The 18,077-nt window shown below is 38.9% G+C and overlaps 1 protein-coding gene and 1 long non-coding RNA gene across 5 annotated transcripts in view; one reads left to right on the forward strand and one right to left on the reverse strand.

Moving 5' to 3' along the window:
- Positions 1-18,077, reverse strand: part of TBC1D4 (TBC1 domain family member 4) — a 162,963-nt gene that overhangs the window by 125,977 nt on the left and 18,909 nt on the right. Inside the window, exon 1 of one of the 3 annotated variants that reach the window (XM_039533526.1) lies at positions 5,540-5,706. The exons of the other annotated variants lie outside the window; for them this stretch is intronic. Within the exon in view, the coding sequence (XP_039389460.1) occupies positions 5,540-5,608 (69 nt within the window). The 5' untranslated portion in view covers positions 5,609-5,706. Of the gene's footprint in view, positions 1-5,539; positions 5,707-18,077 lie in introns of those variants that run through there. 3 annotated transcript variants of the gene reach the window in all.
- LOC120402940 lies at positions 4,271-14,164 on the forward strand. 2 transcript variants are annotated; one of them, XR_005597374.1, is made up of 5 exons: positions 4,271-4,367; positions 5,661-5,784; positions 7,110-7,239; positions 13,081-13,186; positions 14,059-14,164. It is a non-coding gene; the product is annotated as an uncharacterized LOC120402940 (long non-coding RNA). The 2 variants fall into 2 exon arrangements; XR_005597371.1 differs by lacking the exon at positions 4,271-4,367 and adding an exon at positions 4,489-4,810.

Genomic DNA, 18,077 nt, shown 5'->3' on the forward strand with positions numbered 1-18,077 from the left:
TCTAAATACAGATTAACTTTCTTTACTCAGTGTTTGTGACTTCATCTGGTGAGAAATGGAACTGCTTTGCTGAAAGGACTGAAAAAAGGTTTCTAGATTAGGTATTATATTACACCATAAGATTCAAAACTATTTTCTGACTTCATACAGCAATATTCCTCATTGACTCACAGGCAAAAATCCCTATTCTTCTTATATCAGGGCTCCATGAGCCACTTCCCACACTCCCCCCCCCCCCACCCCAAGATGTGGACACCATAATCACAATGCTGTCCAAATTAGAGTACTGCTCCTTTCTTCTTACTAAGCAGTCTTGCACTGTGCAGCCCTAAAAGAGACCTAAGTATACTTAAAGGAGGCAGAATTCCAGACCTCAAGGACTAAGGATGTAAAGAAAGACCTATCACAAGGTAATGATTTATCACTAGTCGTGATTCTCCTGTGGAAAAACAACAGGTGCCAAATAGTCAAAAAGCTTCTGATACTATTAGAAGTGAAGGAGACATCTCTGAGACAGTGACCTTCTAAACATTAGATGAATATGGAAGGGAGTGGGGTGAAGATGGAGGAAATGTATACCTATGCTAGTAAAAAGGATTTGAAAATACTTCATGGGCAAGAGAAGAGGCTCATGAAAATGAATGTCCTGTCCAATGTAATTAAAAAAAAATTATGGCTATACTATGCCAATTCCACAAGTTAAACATTAAATTGAATAACTTCTTAATGTCCTTTGCCTGGAATATAAAGTATTAAGAGACTTTATTGATGCAGAGATATTTAATTCTAGACTGAAAAATAAAACCATCATAGGAAAAGAACAGACAATATAGGACATGTGAAAAATGTGGGAGATATCTGTATTAACTGTACAAATTTTACATATGTGTATCTATGGACTTGGGAGTCACTGTGTTGTGACTGGCTCTATGGATCTCTATGGGTTAATTCCAGCTGGAACTCTCCCCAGATATCCAAGGACCCAGCAATGACTAATTCAATTGCCTGGTGCTCAAATAGACAATACAATGAATCCATTGTTTGAAAACTACCTGCAACCCCCTCTGGAGAAATTCCAACTAGTCTGATCAGGTTCGGGATCTCTGTTTGAAACCTCAGGAGATCTTCAGGCAAGAACTCATGAACAAAAAAAAAAATGAAATGGTTAAAAAGACAGGCTGTGACCTGAGGAATACTCACTGTCAGACATGCTGTCTGTCTCATCCAGTTCCAGTGCTGGGGGTGCCTGGATCAAGTGGGATTAATTTAAACAGGCATGGAAGCCTAAGTTTAGGCAAGACAATATGCATTTAGGCTTTTGTTGTTTTAACCCCCTTTTTCTTTGTTATTTTCCTATGGACAAATAAATAACGCTTGTTTTGAAAAAGCTATGCTGTGTCAGTACAATTTCATACTAGTCACAAATCCCTGGAAAGAGGCCTTCAGCGAGGGCCAAAGCCAGTTGGATCTGCTGAGGTAATACAGTTGATAAACAGGGGGTGCTGTTACCTGGTCAGTGTAGTCTAAAATGGGTTGAATCATAGGATTCCACTAAGAGATGCACAGGATAGGACTGTCACTTGGAAAGAGTGCCCAGAGAGAGAGAGAAATCAACGATACAGCTCCTCTGAACTGTAGTAGATTGTTGGAGAAAGAGAGCGCAGAGAAGTAGCTAATAGATTTTTTAAAATGTGGTGGTTGATGTTCAAGACATTACAAGATTTGTATTTACATTTCAGCGTTGTGAGGGAACCCCAGGTCTACCCATAAAAATGCTGTTACTATTGTTCATTATGAAAAACAACCACACTGTCCCTGTGAATTACTTTTATAACAGTTTAAAGCATCATCCATTTTCACACCTTGAAATTCAATTTCGTCCTGAGGAGGAATGAATAATCCAGCCCTATAATGTACAGTTTTGTTTGTAAATTAACTTTGGAAGTGTGAATGAGTTCTCAAAGCATATTAAATTAAGCTGTTAGTCATAATCTGTTTTATTATTTATGTAATTAATTTGTGATCCATAAAATGAAGTCATTGACATCTGTGTCTTCTTTACTGCATTCTGTCCAGACAGCCAAAACCCTGATGTAGGTCCTCATTATTCACATCTTTATCACTGTAAACTCCTTCCTCTCCAACCTCTTGACACACATATCGACTCCCACCAACCCACTCACAACACAGCTGCTGAGATCATGTTCCTTGCCTGTTGCTTTGACTACCTCTCCCCCTCTTTATGGCTGTCCATGCATCAAGTTCACACTTGTCCTTACCTTCAAGCTTCCTCATGTTTGTCCACTCTTCTCTTATTGTGTCACACCCCCATTTCCTCTGCTCATCAGCCTCACATTCCTATTTGGCAGCTTATCATAAATGTCTCTTTGCATTCTTCCATGCTACCCTTTATATATGGAACACCTTCCCTGAACTGATGCATAAGTAATTACATTCTGATCCTTCAAATCCCTGGTTAAGATCCACCTCTGCCATAGTCCCTGTAAGTAGTCGGCCAGTTATCGATGGAGAGATAGACGGACATACAGAACTATACTGTCATTTAAAATAGCAAATAATTGATTGTTTTATTATTTCCCCTCCTCTCCCGCCAGTTCCCTTTTTGTCTATCATTTGCCTTCTTACGTTGCAAGCTGTAAGGGGGAAAAGATGATGTCTTATTTTGTGTTTGTATCGTACCTAGTACAATGAGGCCCCTGATTTCAACTGTGGCCTCTGACTGCAACTGTAATACAAGTATTAATTATGTAATAGGATACTTTGGTCTCAATTTGCCATTCAAGACAGCACCTGCAACAGCTCACCCACCAAGGAAACATCAGGCATGTGCTATCATATGCTATAAAGCCAAGAACAGATTGGCTTTACACTTTCACAGGCACAGGGCACCATAGAGGTTGAAATGCCTTCACATGCTTTACAATAATTAAAACAGCAACATCTTTTTTAAATATGTTCAGAAATTTTCTTCTCACAATAGTTTATAGGGGAGAAAGAACTCAGTAGGCAAAGGGAATTGTAACATTCTGAATTAAATAAATAGGAATGTATGACTAATCTTCAATCTCTGTTGGTCCTGAAGACTTATAATAGGTGCTTTGATGAAGGCTTCACACACCATGCTAGTAAACATTTAAGAGTTACTATGTCTCAGGGGAGGACAGCATTTTGTGAAATAGTTAGCATTGTTTTAGGGTTTTTCACATTTGGTTCTTATAGCACAAACACACTCACTATATTTGAAAGTCCAGCTTTAATGAAGACACTGACTATGTACTCTTGGGATCGGAGATGGCAGCAGACTAATCAGCTTTAGAGACAGAAAGGTTTTAGCTGCATTCAATTATTAAAGTGAGCATTGTCTAAACTAGTTCAAGGTTTTATTTCCTCATGAGGTAGGACCCTAGGAGTCAAGGGAACCTAGTTCTATACCCAACCCTGGTGCTGACTCTAGGACTATAGGCAAGCTAATAGAATGAGGCTAACAAATTCAACAGTCTGTAAAAAGGGGATTACGTCTGCACACTTTAAGCTCCTCAGACCCTTTGCGATAGTGAATTATTATTTCAAACATTATCTGAAAACGAAAGCTGAAACACCCCAACATTGTTAGTTGCTGAATACCCTGATGAACATAGTAAAAAACACTTCAGTGCATTTGTACTCCAAATATGCTTTTCTTCCCAGATATTTTGTAGACCATTAAAGAAACACTTCGACAACAATCACTTCTAGCTCCATGACATGCCTCAGCATACGCTGTGCTTGACACCTAATCAATGAGTTTGTCTGTAGAGGCAAAGACTGAAATTTGGGGGTGGGCTTGCACATACCCTTTGTTTTCACACACATACTCTTCCCACACTTACTGCATTTTTGAAGTTATCCCACAGGGGACTCCAACAGAAGAGAATTGTTCCTATACTGCTGGTTTTACTATTATTCCTAAGCTGCTGGCTTTGTCTAGATGGGGAAATTGGCAAAGCTATTGCAGAATAGCTCCTCCTGTGCACAGTCACTTTATTCCCAAATAATTACTCCATTTTTTTGAGCAATCACTCTGTAATAGTGTCTCCACAGTGGGACATATGGGGAGCTATTGCAGAATAGCTCATTCCACAATAGGTATTTAAACAATTTCTCTATCTAAACAAGGTCATAAGGACACATCAGCAGCTCTAGCAGGCAAACAAACAGGTGACTGAGAAACAGAAATAAAGAGAAAGGTGGAGAAACAAATGGGGATAGGGTTCTAATTCCTTATTCAGCCACCGATCTCCTTTAAGATCTTGGGGAAAGATCTTCTTCATGCCTCCATTCCCTCATAGGACTTCTATCCTTTACAGGTGTGTTGCCAGGCTAATATTAACTGTTTACAAAGCACTTTAAGAACTTTGCATGGAATGTGGCATAGAAGTACTAAAAAGATGGAGGCAGATGAAAGCAGTGGGGAAGATGTCCCACTATTCTAGTGGTAGCCCATCACCATGACCGAGTTTGATCCCTGCTGCTTGTGCCAGTAGTGGGAGAGGGAGGGTTGTCAGAGTTCTGCAGAGGCAGTGTGCATAGCTCTTGAGGTAAAAGAAAGCTATACTTGCAGTTAGCTAGTGGAGTTGCTGAAGGAGTAGCACAGAGAGGCTCTGAAGGAAACAGCTTCCAGTTCACTCCTCTAAAGGAAAAGTTATTGTTATGAAGAAAAAAAAAAAAAGAGGAAAAAGTAACAGATCCTGGCAGCAACCACTGCAATGGAAGAGAATTAAAGCATGAACAACAGCTCTCAAACTAACAGGTGGGGGAGAATGCTGAAATGAGAAGAGGCTAAAAAAATACATATAAAGTAATGGATAAAGGGAAAACTAGACATTCACAGAAAGAAATTTTTAAAAAGTGCTTAGAAAAGTGTATGCAAGTGTCTTGGCTACTAACCTCCTTAGTCATTTGGAATAGCTGATTTCTCTCCTCTTTTTAAGTGAAAAAGATGGTGAAGGGAAGGGAAAATCCCACTGATGTTAACAAGATGAATTGAAAGGAAGCATTCCTCAGTCAGCAATTTTGCACTTCATGTTTTTATTTAAAACAACATTAAGAAAAAAAATGTATAAAGCTTTGAGCCTCCAAACCTAGAGAAGTTAAAACGATATCAATGTTTTATTTATTTTAGGGGACTTTGCAGCTAACAATAGTAGGCTTTGGATCAGGTTGTTGGGAGGTTCCCCCCCCCCTTTGTTTTGAGGAGTGGGGGAGGATGCATCCCTTTGAGAGTAGAAGACAAATCACACTGAGGTGGTGGTATTCTTTATCAGCTGTAGCTGTAGCTGATAAAGGATAAGTTAATGAACAAGAAAAGTTCCCGAGTTAATTTGTCAACAAGCAGAACACTTTATACTAAATATTTGCTCAGCTGAGATGACTGCCATAAACTGATACATTTTCCCCCAATCTGTATTATCCCTCATAGCTTTATAGGTATCATACTCAAACATGGGATACCAGAGCAAGTAGATACTTAAAAACTTACTTTAGGGAATGCTCTTCTTCTGTTTCTAGTTATAAACTGAAATACAGCATAAGCTTCCATCTTATTCATGAGGATCAATAAATGTGGACAGGCTCCTTTTTAAGGAAGTTTACTTTTACAGAGCATGCCCAGTGGGTTCTCCATGGTCTTCTGAGGGAATGCTGGTAGTGGACAGACCCTGAAAGAGGTGGAGTTAGGGTCCCATATATACAGCACCAGGCAGCAAGTCCCACATCAGTGTAAAGGTAATATGTGAAATAAGAGAAATTAATGTTTTGGTTAAAGGAAGACTTATGAAAAGGGAGATCCTTAGAGTTGTTTAGCTATTAATTTTTCTTCATGTATGCTGTGTTTTTTACATTTGTTGTATGTAGTTTTCTAGATATTAGAGTTATATCAGAAACAACTGGTCCCTCATTCCTTAACCTGACCTGAAATCTTATCACTTAGTGTATTTAGTCTTCATGCTTATGTTACAGAAACACAAAACTACTGTTGTTTTTGTGGATTTTATGGAGGTTTCCTTCTTAATGTTTGGATGACTGCAAGTCAGAGAACTGACTTTACTTCCTCAGATTTTTGTGCAGATGCCATCTAATACCCTGATGCAGTAAACTACTTCATACTAATTAGTCCTTATGTTTGCATGAAGTAATTTGCAGTCTAAGGGCCCACCATTGTGCTTAGAGATGGACTAAAACTAGTGTTAGGTGTGAAAGTCCTAAATCCAAGTCTCTCTCCAAAACTTAAAAACACTAATTCTTACTACCTTTTCAGAAAGTGTGTCTAAACTCTGAATAATACTTGCTCATTTGTAAGAATTGGTGTTCATGCTCTGGTCCTTCATGACTTGTTTTATTTCTTCATATCACCCTAAAGTGCCTCCAGCTTCTACAATCAAGGTTACAAGAACTCAAGTGTCTCCGCTGGTTAGACTGCTCTGAAAAAGCCTCTGTTGACAATGAATAAAACCGTTAAATAAATTCATGTTATCCAAGACTTTGCTTGGCCTTTTATCTAGTTTCTTATGAGACTTGATTTGTAATATTCCATATATGGTTATATTAGTTCTCTGCTCTGTTTTGACTGGTCATTGGAGCCCTTTGGCTCCAGAGTTTTTAAATAGGGCTCTCTCAAGGGAAGTGCCAGTCTTAAATTTTTGCTTGTGTGTGACCCAACTGAGGAATTACTTCCTTAAATGTACTTTTAATCAGCATTCATTGGTCTGATATGATTTTGTTAGTATTGTTAAAACACTGTTGTGTGCCTGTAATAACTGCACTGCACTGCACTGCATAAACTTGAGTGATAATGAAAAAACTCAACAACTTCTAACAGCCTAGAAGTTAGACTAACTCTAGTTTGCCTTTTCCCCAAAGGTACAATCTTGTTTAGACAAACTGATTTAATCCCCGTCTTGATACATAAGATCCTAATCATGCAAACAGTTTGTGGCATGCTCACCTTTACTACCATGAGCAGTCCCAATTATTTTAATAGTCTCTTGTCTTGATGTCCATCTCAGGAAATAAGTGGTCGCTGATTTATACTTATGTTTGTATTATCATAGTTTAGGTAATGAAAAATGGACACTTCAGGGTTAAAGAGAGAACCAGGCCTAAGATTTGATCACTATCTTACAGAAATTTTACATAGAAAAATCTGGCTTTGGAAAATTGAGCACCTATGGAACAGGATTGGTGTGTGTGTGGTTTTTTTTTTTTTTTTTTTAAGATAAATTAAGTATATATAAGCAAATTGTTGGTCACTTTTTTTTTTAAAGTCTAACACTAATGTTTTGATTTTTCAGAATTGTTGACCACCACAAACCTTATAAGAGTCAATAGAAACTGGTGCAAGTCTATTAAAAAAAAATCTGTATTATTTTGTTTTCCTAAGAGTTTATTCTAACATTAAGCAAGGGATGGGAAGATTTTAATCACTTTCAATGGCAGGCTACAGCTTTGACACTTCAAATACAAACTCAAGTTTCCATAACCTACAGTAACTCTAAATAAGGATAGTTCTGGCTCTAGTTTAATTCAATTTTATACAGCAGTTTCTGAAATGGATTCTCTCAATTTAGAAGGAAAGAAAATCATGTAGCCCTGGTGGAAATGAGCTTGATTTCTTCTGGGGAAGGGAGAAGGCTTTTTGTTATCTCCTATTATTTTTGCTCCACTTAGTTTCTGTCAGGTTCTTCCAACTACTGAAAGATCCACCTTTAGGATCCTGCAATGAGCTTGTGACCCCCAGAACCTCTCAATGCCAACTAGCAAATGGTGGGTCCACTGTTCTAGAACAGCAACTCCTATCAGACCTGACAAGCTCATGCACATAACACATTGCTCTCATGGCATGTATCCATAAAGAGGGTCATGTAAGATCTTAAATGAAAGCCAAGAGCATGCTGGTCATTAATATAATTGCATAATATATGTACAGATGTATGAAAATATATCCTGAGAATCTTTATCAAGGAATGAATCATCAGGAGAGACAGATTTTCTCAGGCCAGTAGTGTTTTTGTCCATACAGTGAACTGACATGTAAATTAAGCATTGTATTGTTTCACAATGGGCCTCTCATCACTGTTTTTAACTGAATGTCAATAAAGATTCTTTCACAGGGATGTGAAGTCAACATGAAAAACAAGCAATGGGGGAGAAGTGATGTATCTGGAGGTGCACTTAAAAGGTTTTCTGGACTATAACAGGGGGACAGGACATTTTGAGATCAATTTACCAAAAAAAAACCCCTGAAGGGCATGGGTTGTCTGTGAATGCTTGGATCCTGGTTTTGACTGAAAACCAGCACCTCTGTCAAAGAATACGTGGGAAAAACTCTACTTTATTAAATAGGAAAGGTAACCACTGATATGTATAGACCCAGGATTGTGTTTTGTTTTATGGGTGTAATCATTTGTTTCCATGTATTATCCTTACTCACTATCTCTTAAATCTTAACCTTTGATGATAGACTTACAATTGTTTCACTATAAATATATTTGTGCTATGATGTTATAAAGGTTCTGAGTTGTACCAGCAGGGGTGGCTCCAGGCACCAGCACACCAAGCACGTGACTGGGGCGGCCTGCTGGTTGCCATGAGGGCGGCAGGGCCGCCCAGAGGGGGGGGCAAGAGGGGCAATTTGCCCCAGGCCCCGAGCCCCACAGGGGCCCCCACCAGAGTTTTTCGGGGCCCCTGGAGCGGGGTCCCTCATTCGCTCCAGGGGGCCCGGAAAACTCTTGCGGGGCCGGGCGCAGGAGCTTCTTCTGCTCCCGGTCTTCGCCGGCGGGGGGTCCTTCCGCTCCCGGGCGGAAGGACCCCCGGCTGGCGAGTTACCGCGAAGACTGAGCGGGACCCGCCGCCGAGTTCAGCTCGGTCTTCGGTGGTAATTTGGCGGCGGGGGGCCCTTCCCTTCCGGGACCCGCCGCCGAAGTGCCCCGAAGACCGGGCTGCACTTCGGCGGCGGGTCCGGTTTCGGCAGTAATTCGGCGGCGGGGGGGCCCCGCCGCGGGTCTTCGGGGCACTTGGTTGGCGGGTCCCGGAACGGAAGGGCCCCCCCGCCGCCGAAGACCCCGGGCTCCCGGAATCCTCTGGGCGGCCCTGGAGGGCGGCAGTCAGGCTGCCTTCGGTGGCGCGCCTGCGGGGGGTCCGCCGGTCCCGCAGTTTTGGTGGCAATTTGGCAGCTGGTACGCCAAAGCCGCGGGACCAGTGGACCTCCCACAGGCATGCTGCTGAAGGTCACCTGACTGCCGTGCTTGGGGCAGCAAAATACATAGAGCCGCCCCTGGTACCAGTCAAGCTGCGAGTACACTGTTCCTTTGGGGACAGCTTACCTGGTAATTTGTGAGTGTGCAGTGACAGGATACTGCAGGGGGACACTTCAGAGGTGCTCATGGGTAGGGATCTTAGGGCTGGCATAAACCCAGTGAAGACTGCTTGAGTGACCGTGACAGTGTCAGGGAGCTCATACTTAGCTGCCACAATAATGATTCCCTTTTTCTGGAGACAAGGTGGTAAGAAGGTGACTAAGTCCTGGGCACCCCAGGAAAGCATCATAGAGCTCTGTTTGCCCCAGTATACAGCCACACTGGCTTCACTGGGTCCTTACTACTCTGACAACCTTAAAAATTCAAAGAAAATCAAAACTGCTCTGCTGTATTGTAAAAGATCCTGTTTCAAATACTGACCCCTAACAGCTAGTCTAAATAACCTTTGACGTTAGAAAATGATAAACTATGGAGATGTAGCTCACAGATTTGTTTCCTAGAAATGCATTGAAAATCTTGATATTTTCTAGTATTCAACCACTAGATTTAATATCAGAGGAGTAGCCGTATTAGTCTGGATCTGTAAAAAGTGACAGAGTCCGGTGGCACCTTATAGACTAACAGATGTATTGGAGCATAAGCTTTCATGGATGAATACCCAATTCGTCAGATGCATGTGGCTATCCAATACGTCTGTTAGTCTATAAGATGCCATTGGACTTTTTGTAGATTTAGTAGTGTACTGAACTGCTCCACTTCAGCACTGATAGGTGCCTGCCATACTACATCATAGAGATGAAGTGCCAATTTATATTAAAATCGTACACATGCTTTCATCAGCAATGGATCATCTAAGTTGATTTTACTTGTCAATTACTCTTAAAGAGCAGCTATATTCTGAAAAATGGTTCTGTAAAAATGGCAGCATGAGTTGACTCTCTGTACTTTTAATATGGAATGTACTCTTCTTACAAGTCAGGCTGTTACTTCTAATTGCTAATCCTGCAAACTCAACCTGGGATTTAAAAGTCAAGTTGTGTTGTTCCTGGCTTTTACATTTTATTAAAAAGAAAAATCTGCAGGCAAACTTCTACTTTCAATTATAACTGTACAGCCCCCTGACCACCAATTCTACCGTTAGTCACGTATTTATTATGTGTGTTACTACTGCAGCACCCAGGAGCCCTAGTCATGGTCCAGGACCCCATTGTCCTACATGCTGTACAAAAAGGACAAAAAAAAAATCAGTCCCTGCCCCAAAGAGCTGGCAATCTAAGTATATTAGGACAGATACATAGAGGAAACAATGAGACAATATTGGTAAGCACGATAGGCTGTGGTCTCAGCACCACAACCAGTGTCAAGGAGAGTTTTGAAAGAGGATAATGAGGTAGCTTTGCAGATATTTATAGGAAGCACCTCACAAGCATGTGGGATAGCATGGGCAAAAAGCATTAAGGTACGTGTTTGAAAATTTAATAAATGGATGTGATCATTGACAGCTTGATAACGAATGAGAGATGAGCAGGGTAGTGGGGACAGACCACAAAAGGTAGTGAAAGTGAAGACAAATAGCTTATCTTTGATGTGATATAGAAAGTGTAATTAGAGTAGAACTAGGCCTTGCTATATGAATTCAGCTAATTCTGCTGATCTGTGGGGGAGAACTGACTCCAACTCACTCTCCCACAGCTTTTTTGGCTCTTTGTTGGCTAACTGGAGTAAAATAAAAAAGTATATTTGTTTTTGTCGCTAAATAAGCACAGAGGGCTCTGAATACACACTGAAAACAGATCAGTTGATTGAACTGGTGCTATTTTTCCATGGTCACTTCCTCAAAAGTAAAACCACATTTTTAGGTTTCCATGATCTCCACCACCTAGCCTCCTGAATAAATGCAGCAGTTGTGAGTTAGAGCGCTGGAATATAATTTAAACCAAACTGTTTCTATCAGTGTCCTGTAGTTGTTAAAGACCTGATCAGTGTGACCTTAACTTCCATCTGTGAGAAAGTACTGTAGTTGATCAGGGCCTGGCATGGAACTCCTAGACTCAGGATTCTATACACCGATCTCTTTCACTTGATGTTTGACCTGGAACAGGTCAAATCCTGCTTCCCCGCTCAGTAAAAATAAGGAACAAAATTTCTTGCATTCTCAGGCTACATTTTGTTGTTGTTTTTTAAAGCACGTTAGGATCCTTAAGTCTTCTGTCAACCTAGCTACTGTCTCTCGGGGAGGTGGATTACCCACACTAGTGGGAGAATCCCTCTTGTCGGCATAGTGTATCTCTACTGAAGCACTACAACGATGCAGCTGTGCCACTGTAGCATTTTAAGCGTATACATACCCTTAAATGAGAAGTGCTATGGTATAAAAGCAAAGTTTTATGCTTGTGGTTTAAACAATTGATTTATGTATTGCAGTATGTTTAGGAGGTTTCCATATCTATCAGCAATAACATACTGTAAATTACAAGTCATTGTGGTCAGGTTACTGCTATAAATGAACTTAAGAGAATGGATGTCTTAGGTACTGGTAATTGGAAAAGCCACACTCTCTAGCTCAGTTATCTGAATCTGGCCCAGGTGGGGAGGGACAAAGTAATTCTCATTGCAGGTTCACTCACCTACATGAAACAAGCTGATCTCAGTCAATTTTTTTGTGGATAAATATTTACATCACATTTATTCTCTCCTTTTCCTCTAAGCCTCAACTCAGAGGCCACGGATTGAATGAAGTTAAAGAGGTGAATTGATATTCTCTCTGTCAGGTTTGAGGTACTGTGGGGTAATGTAGGAAAGCTGATATTCTACTGATTCTGTGGACATAGGATTTCAATCTCTAGAACTACAGCACCTTTTTAGGAGCACAGAGTTTATTTAAAAATGAGGGTCTTGTACAGAATGGATATTTACCTTGCAGCATTTTGTGATTTAAAAGTGAAGAGTACAGGGAAAAATAAACATTCCCTGTTTTTGTTTTGGGGTAACTAAAATGCACATCTTGATTTGAACTTCTTCAGTAAGTTACATGGTACACTGCATTATAAAATGACCTGTTTAGCTCACTAGTTTTGACAGCTACTTTCTAAAAATATTTCTTAATCTAATATAAGAAATGTATTGGCGTAAACTCCTTTGAACAAGTAGTCTTCACAGTTGCAGACACTGAATAGGGAGAAAGCTTTTTACAATTTTATCCTGCAAAACACAAACAGCATGCATTCACATGCAAGCCCAGATTTTTCAGAAAATTAGTTGTCTCTGAACAGCCAAAAAATCACTGTAGAGATCCATTTCCCTTAACTGCAGTTTAAATATAGTTATGTTATTTTTTCCAGGAACTAATATCAATATAATATTGCTAAAGTATCATGTGTCATCTTGTAGTTCTATGCAGGAACTTAAGTTGCAACATACAACTAAATATAGAAGCGAATTGAATATAAATAACCTAAATGAAATTATTTTACCAGAACCATCTTGCATACTGGGTATGTCTCAATTTGTGCTGCTTTGATTTAAAAAGAAGGCATTCTTTACATTTATTTAGCTTAGGTTTTATCTAGATGTTCTGATGGCTCTTGAACTTGTGGAATGACAAGTGAAAGCCAAAAAAATGAGAAAGGAAGAGATCTGTACCAGATGCATAAAAGTTACACCAGTTTAACAAATCATTTTTTTTAAAGAGATTGTTAAACTTTTGCAACTCTAAGGCCTAAAACTTTGTTTGTTTTTTTAAAAACACGGATTTAACTTCAAACAGGTAACATTTTGGAGAAAGGAAGTCCTATTTAAAGAAATGGTGCCTTGCCCCTTCAATGAGGGTGGGAGAACTAACATATATCACTTGACACTGAAAGCTCTGCCAGGTAAGCCCACACTTGGAAATATTAAGAATTTTAAGGTTGCCTTGGTCTCTGAACAAAATGAGCCTAAGCCTTTTTTTTTAAATCTTTTGCATGTCATCATTTTAAACTGGACATCTCAAAAGAACTTTACAATGACCTAATCAATGTTTTTCCATGGCAAACTGATTACTAACAATTTAGTCCCTGTAGATCTAGTTTAAAATGTCTCTATCAAAATTGTGCATGCACTGGTTTGCAGGGCTCCTTGAGAATGCTTTTTTTTTTTTTTAAGCAAACACACTGATGTTGAAGAAACCATAAATTACATGGACTTGTACATATATTGATAATATGAAAAAGGCAGACTAAATTTTGATCCTCCTAGTGTTAGTCTCTTAAAGCACCAAAAGGATACAAAATAAATATGTCACAGGATCATGGCATCTAACTTGTAGCTATGATGGAGGAAACACTTTCATTTTAATCCTTTATCACAGATTTACAACTTGGGGCAAGGGAGGAGTGTTTGAGCTGAAACTTTTTTTTTTGGTTCTTTCCCTGAAGGTGCTGCATTTTTTTCCTTGATCTAATTGCCTAATTTGAGATTATTGCTTAAAAATGGTTTTGCCTATTTAAAAATGAGTTTTTATGCTGATAACTCAAACAGCTTTTTAAAATGTTATTCTCTGTACTTAGTTCTCAATGCTTTTGACTTCTGAAGAAATGTGGCTTAGACATAAGTGCACTTGCTGACCAATTATATGTTGTGATCTTATTGCTGGGGGATGGAGTGGTCACCTTTTCCATGAGAATTTCAAAATTAGAACTTTTCAACCATTCTATTTATTACTGTTACTTTTCTTCACCTTCCTCCCATTTTTACACTCATTTAGTGCATCTTACTTGAAATTACATTGGATTTATAATGCGACCCTGATCCTGACTGGGAGTATAGCAAGTTACCATGATGCAAACAATCAAAATAAAAAAAAATTCAACCTCTGGACTTTTCTGGTGTACATGAAAGTATTCCAATAAATGGCTGTGTTTTCAGTATTTTTCTGTTGCCTGATTAATAGATGATTAAACTTTCAAATATAGCAATACATTAATAGTCCCCCCCACCCGTTTTTTTTTTGTTCTTGGTATTTGTACACTAAAGTTTGTAATATAATGTAATATACTCCTGGAAATTCCACAGTGAAATTGTCTCTGATGACTGAGTAATTACATTTGCATCACTTTTCCCAGCATTTCTTATGGAACAAACTATTATGGCTGTTAACATTCTACTTATGTAGCACCTTATGGTCTTGTCCTATGACAAGTTGTGCTTGATTGGTCTCCTGCACCGTGCTGAACCCCAGTGGTATTCTGAGTATGCACAGCAGTCCATTCACATGGAGTTCTTTGGAAGATCAAATGCTTAGTGTGTGTGTGTTGCTATTAAGTGATTTTAAAAATAAATACACAGTTTATGCCCAAAGGAGTTTTTATTCTAAAGATGTACCATGCCAAGCTTGCTATTCCAAAACATCTCTCTCTATTCATCATCTTAATTGATAATTGTTGCTGTGCAACCAGCAGAAGTGCAATAATGGTAGGGTGGGGGGATTTAAAAACAATTCCTCATCAAATCATTGTAATGAGGCAAATCAAATTTCCGAACTAAAAACCAATTACTTTAAACTCCAAAGCAATTTTTAAAAATATTCCTCTTCTTACCCTAGGCTTTGTGTGCCAAGTTTTGGCCAACAGATGATTTTTACAGCTGATTCAAGGGCCCTTACAAATAGAAGTAAAAACCAAATGCTGGGAGACTCTTAAGGGTAAACAGAATTTTTATAAACATGTGAATACACAGCAGGCAGAATTAAAGGGGATTTCAGGAAAAAAAAAAACCTTACACAACGAATGGATTCTCCATCACACTATAAATTCCCTAATGGTGCAGCTCCGTAGTTGTTGATTTCTCACTCACAGGCTTCTTAGCATACAATGGACCCATGACAGGTGTAGCATCAAGAAAGAGCTCAAATGGAGGCTGCTTGATGAAGAGAAGGGAAGAAAGGTGAGTGAGGTTTTAGGTAATACTGATTAAATTGCTCATACTTTTTTCTTAAATGTTCTGATAGAATAGTCTAAGCCTTTATTAGTAATAGAAGTACCAAAATAGTCACATTTTCTTTTGAAGTCTTTTATTCATATTTGGTGCCAGTGATACCAGTTACTACAATATCCATCAGAACCAAACAAGATAAATATGCAAATTTCAGAAGGGAGGCAATATAGGTGGATTCTGAAATTGATCATCTGAAAATATATTTTTTTTAATATTTATTAATGGCTATAAGCACATAGAAGAATGAAGAACCCTCAGCTGGGGGACAGGACTCCATGCTGATACGGTATGGCTAATGGAGAGAGACCAAAGTCAGCTGGAGCCCATCAGTCTGTCCCTTTCAAAAACTCCAGGCTAAAATCCTGGAAGACAAGCTGTGCTGGGAGTGCCTTGAAAGTCAAGACAGACTACAGAGAAATCCTAAATGAGAGATTTTGGGTTCCTTGATTATTTATTTTTAAACCCTGCTGAAAAGGAATTTGGGACTTACTTTGATTCCCTCTTTTCAGGGTTGAGTTCAGCTTTTCTTACTCATGAGACAAGTGGATTTTAGGAACTCTTTCTCTAATTCTGAAGTGGAAACTTTGGGAACATCACTACTGAAGACACACACAACTTATATTTGTGGGTTTTTTTTGTTTTCCCATATTGGTTTGCTGGGGATTCTTTTCATATGCAGAGCCATTCACCCACTGGACTAATTCATTAAGTAAGGAGGAAAGAATAGTAATTTGTACTTATGTAAATTACATCTACTGGAAGCTAGTACAGAGTAACTGAAGATATCAATACATTTAAAAAAAGTTCTATCGAAATACTGCTCTTCCCATGAAAGAGCCTACTCCCAACCTTAACTCAAATGACAGCTTCTAATGAGGAATCAGAGTGCTCAGTTTCAGAAATACACTGAATCACCCAACAAGCTTCTATAATTTGAAACGGAGCGTCTGACGTTTTCCTTCCACTGAAAGGGTTTCTAAAATGTCCAAAATTCTGCAGCACATCAATGTGCTACTTTATCATCAGGACAAACACAATTATTTTTTATTATTCTCTATGGTCTATTCTTTAGATTGATAGCTGAAATGCAATTTCAATAATCTGCTCTATAGAAAATAAGCTTGCTGTGTGAGAAAAATGCATGTTTTACTGCAAGATTTTCTCCACTCACTGCTATAATAGAAATATTCAGAATACTGCTTTTCAAATTCCAGAACAATGCAATCCCAGACAATAGTGGGATACAAAAACTAAAATGCCACATGTATATGATATAGCTGCACAGGTTCAACCACACACAAGCCTAGTGTCTCCCTAAAACTAGAATGACTGGAGATTCTAGCTTGATTAGAGCTGTTGGGTAAATCATGTTTGTTTTTTAAAAGCCCAAGACTAAAACTGACTGTGGTCTATTGAATAATGTATACTGAAGGAGTCAGCTGTGTACATATTAATACAGTCAAGCTAAACTAAATATTGCATTAGAAATACACTGAATGACTCAGAACTAGAATATGGACCATTTATCTGTTCATTCTTCAAATTCAGCCTTAGTTACTATTAAGTAAAAGCTATTAGATTCTGACTGCTCTGTAACGTGTGTGAAAATAGTGACTGGTCTCACACTTGATAGTATACATGTACTCACGTCAAACACTGCTGGCAGTTTAAGTAGGAAAAAGTCTAAATGTAGAGATGACTAAATTGCCCTCTCACCACTACGGGTGATCACTCAAAGTATGAACTGAAATATTTTTACAAGTTTACATTGGAAACTTTGCATGGCTGCTACCTATGTCAACCTGTGCTGTGGATAAATGGAGGCTTTAAGATCTGGCAGTCCAGCTCCTTTCACAAGAACTAAATTTAACTTTTTAAAAAGATATAGGTATATACACTTTCACACACGCACACACCTGCTTTTTAGTGTAAATCCTAGGGAACTAAACTATATAGACGTGTTTTATATTTAAAAATATACTAAAACACAATCATTTCCTTTCTGACCCTCTGTTTGCAGCATGGAAAACTTTTCTAGTAACATTGGAAGGATTTAAAAATGAAGTTATTAGCATTTATACTACAAATTTTCAAAATAGCAACATGATTAAGTCTACTTATAATGTACAATTGCATTTAAAATAATTTAAAGTTTGTTTTGCCCAGTATGCAAAATTAAGATGTCTTGGTAATGGTAGAGATGCATTGTCTAGTAAACCTGCCAGCATATAAAATTTAACAGCTCTACTGTTGCAGAAAATACTGTGTGTGTGTGTGTGTGTGTGTGTGTGTGTGTGTGTGTGTGTGTGTGTGTGTGTGTGTGTGTGTGTGTGTGTGTATATATATATATATATATATATATATATAAAGGGAACTGGGGGGACATGAGCTTACACGTTTAAAATATCCTCCTAGCCCTCAACATGAAATCAGGTGAGTGGGGAGCCTTGCACTTGGTGCTCATCATCAAACCCGTATCACCTACTTTTCTTTCATAGCTCAAATTTTAACTAGGGCCTGCAACAATGGCTCTTTAGAGGAGCTCACCCACTTTACATGCAAGTTTTCTTGACTGCATAGAACAAGTGCTGAGATTACTTTGCCTTTGATCCATAGTCATAGACCACAGCTTGAATTACAGCTTCTCTAGGGATGACCCAAACACATATGGTGTTGAAACTTGCTCTACAACATGGAACATGTGCCTGTCCTACAAGGTCCTCAACCATCTACTCCTTGTTCAGCAACAGGGTAGAAGGCACTTTACCCTCCCCATCCCTGGACATGTTC

The sequence above is a fragment of the Mauremys reevesii genome, linkage group 1 (genome assembly GCF_016161935.1).
Source record: "Mauremys reevesii isolate NIE-2019 linkage group 1, ASM1616193v1, whole genome shotgun sequence".
Taxonomy (NCBI): Eukaryota; Metazoa; Chordata; order Testudines; family Geoemydidae; genus Mauremys; species Mauremys reevesii.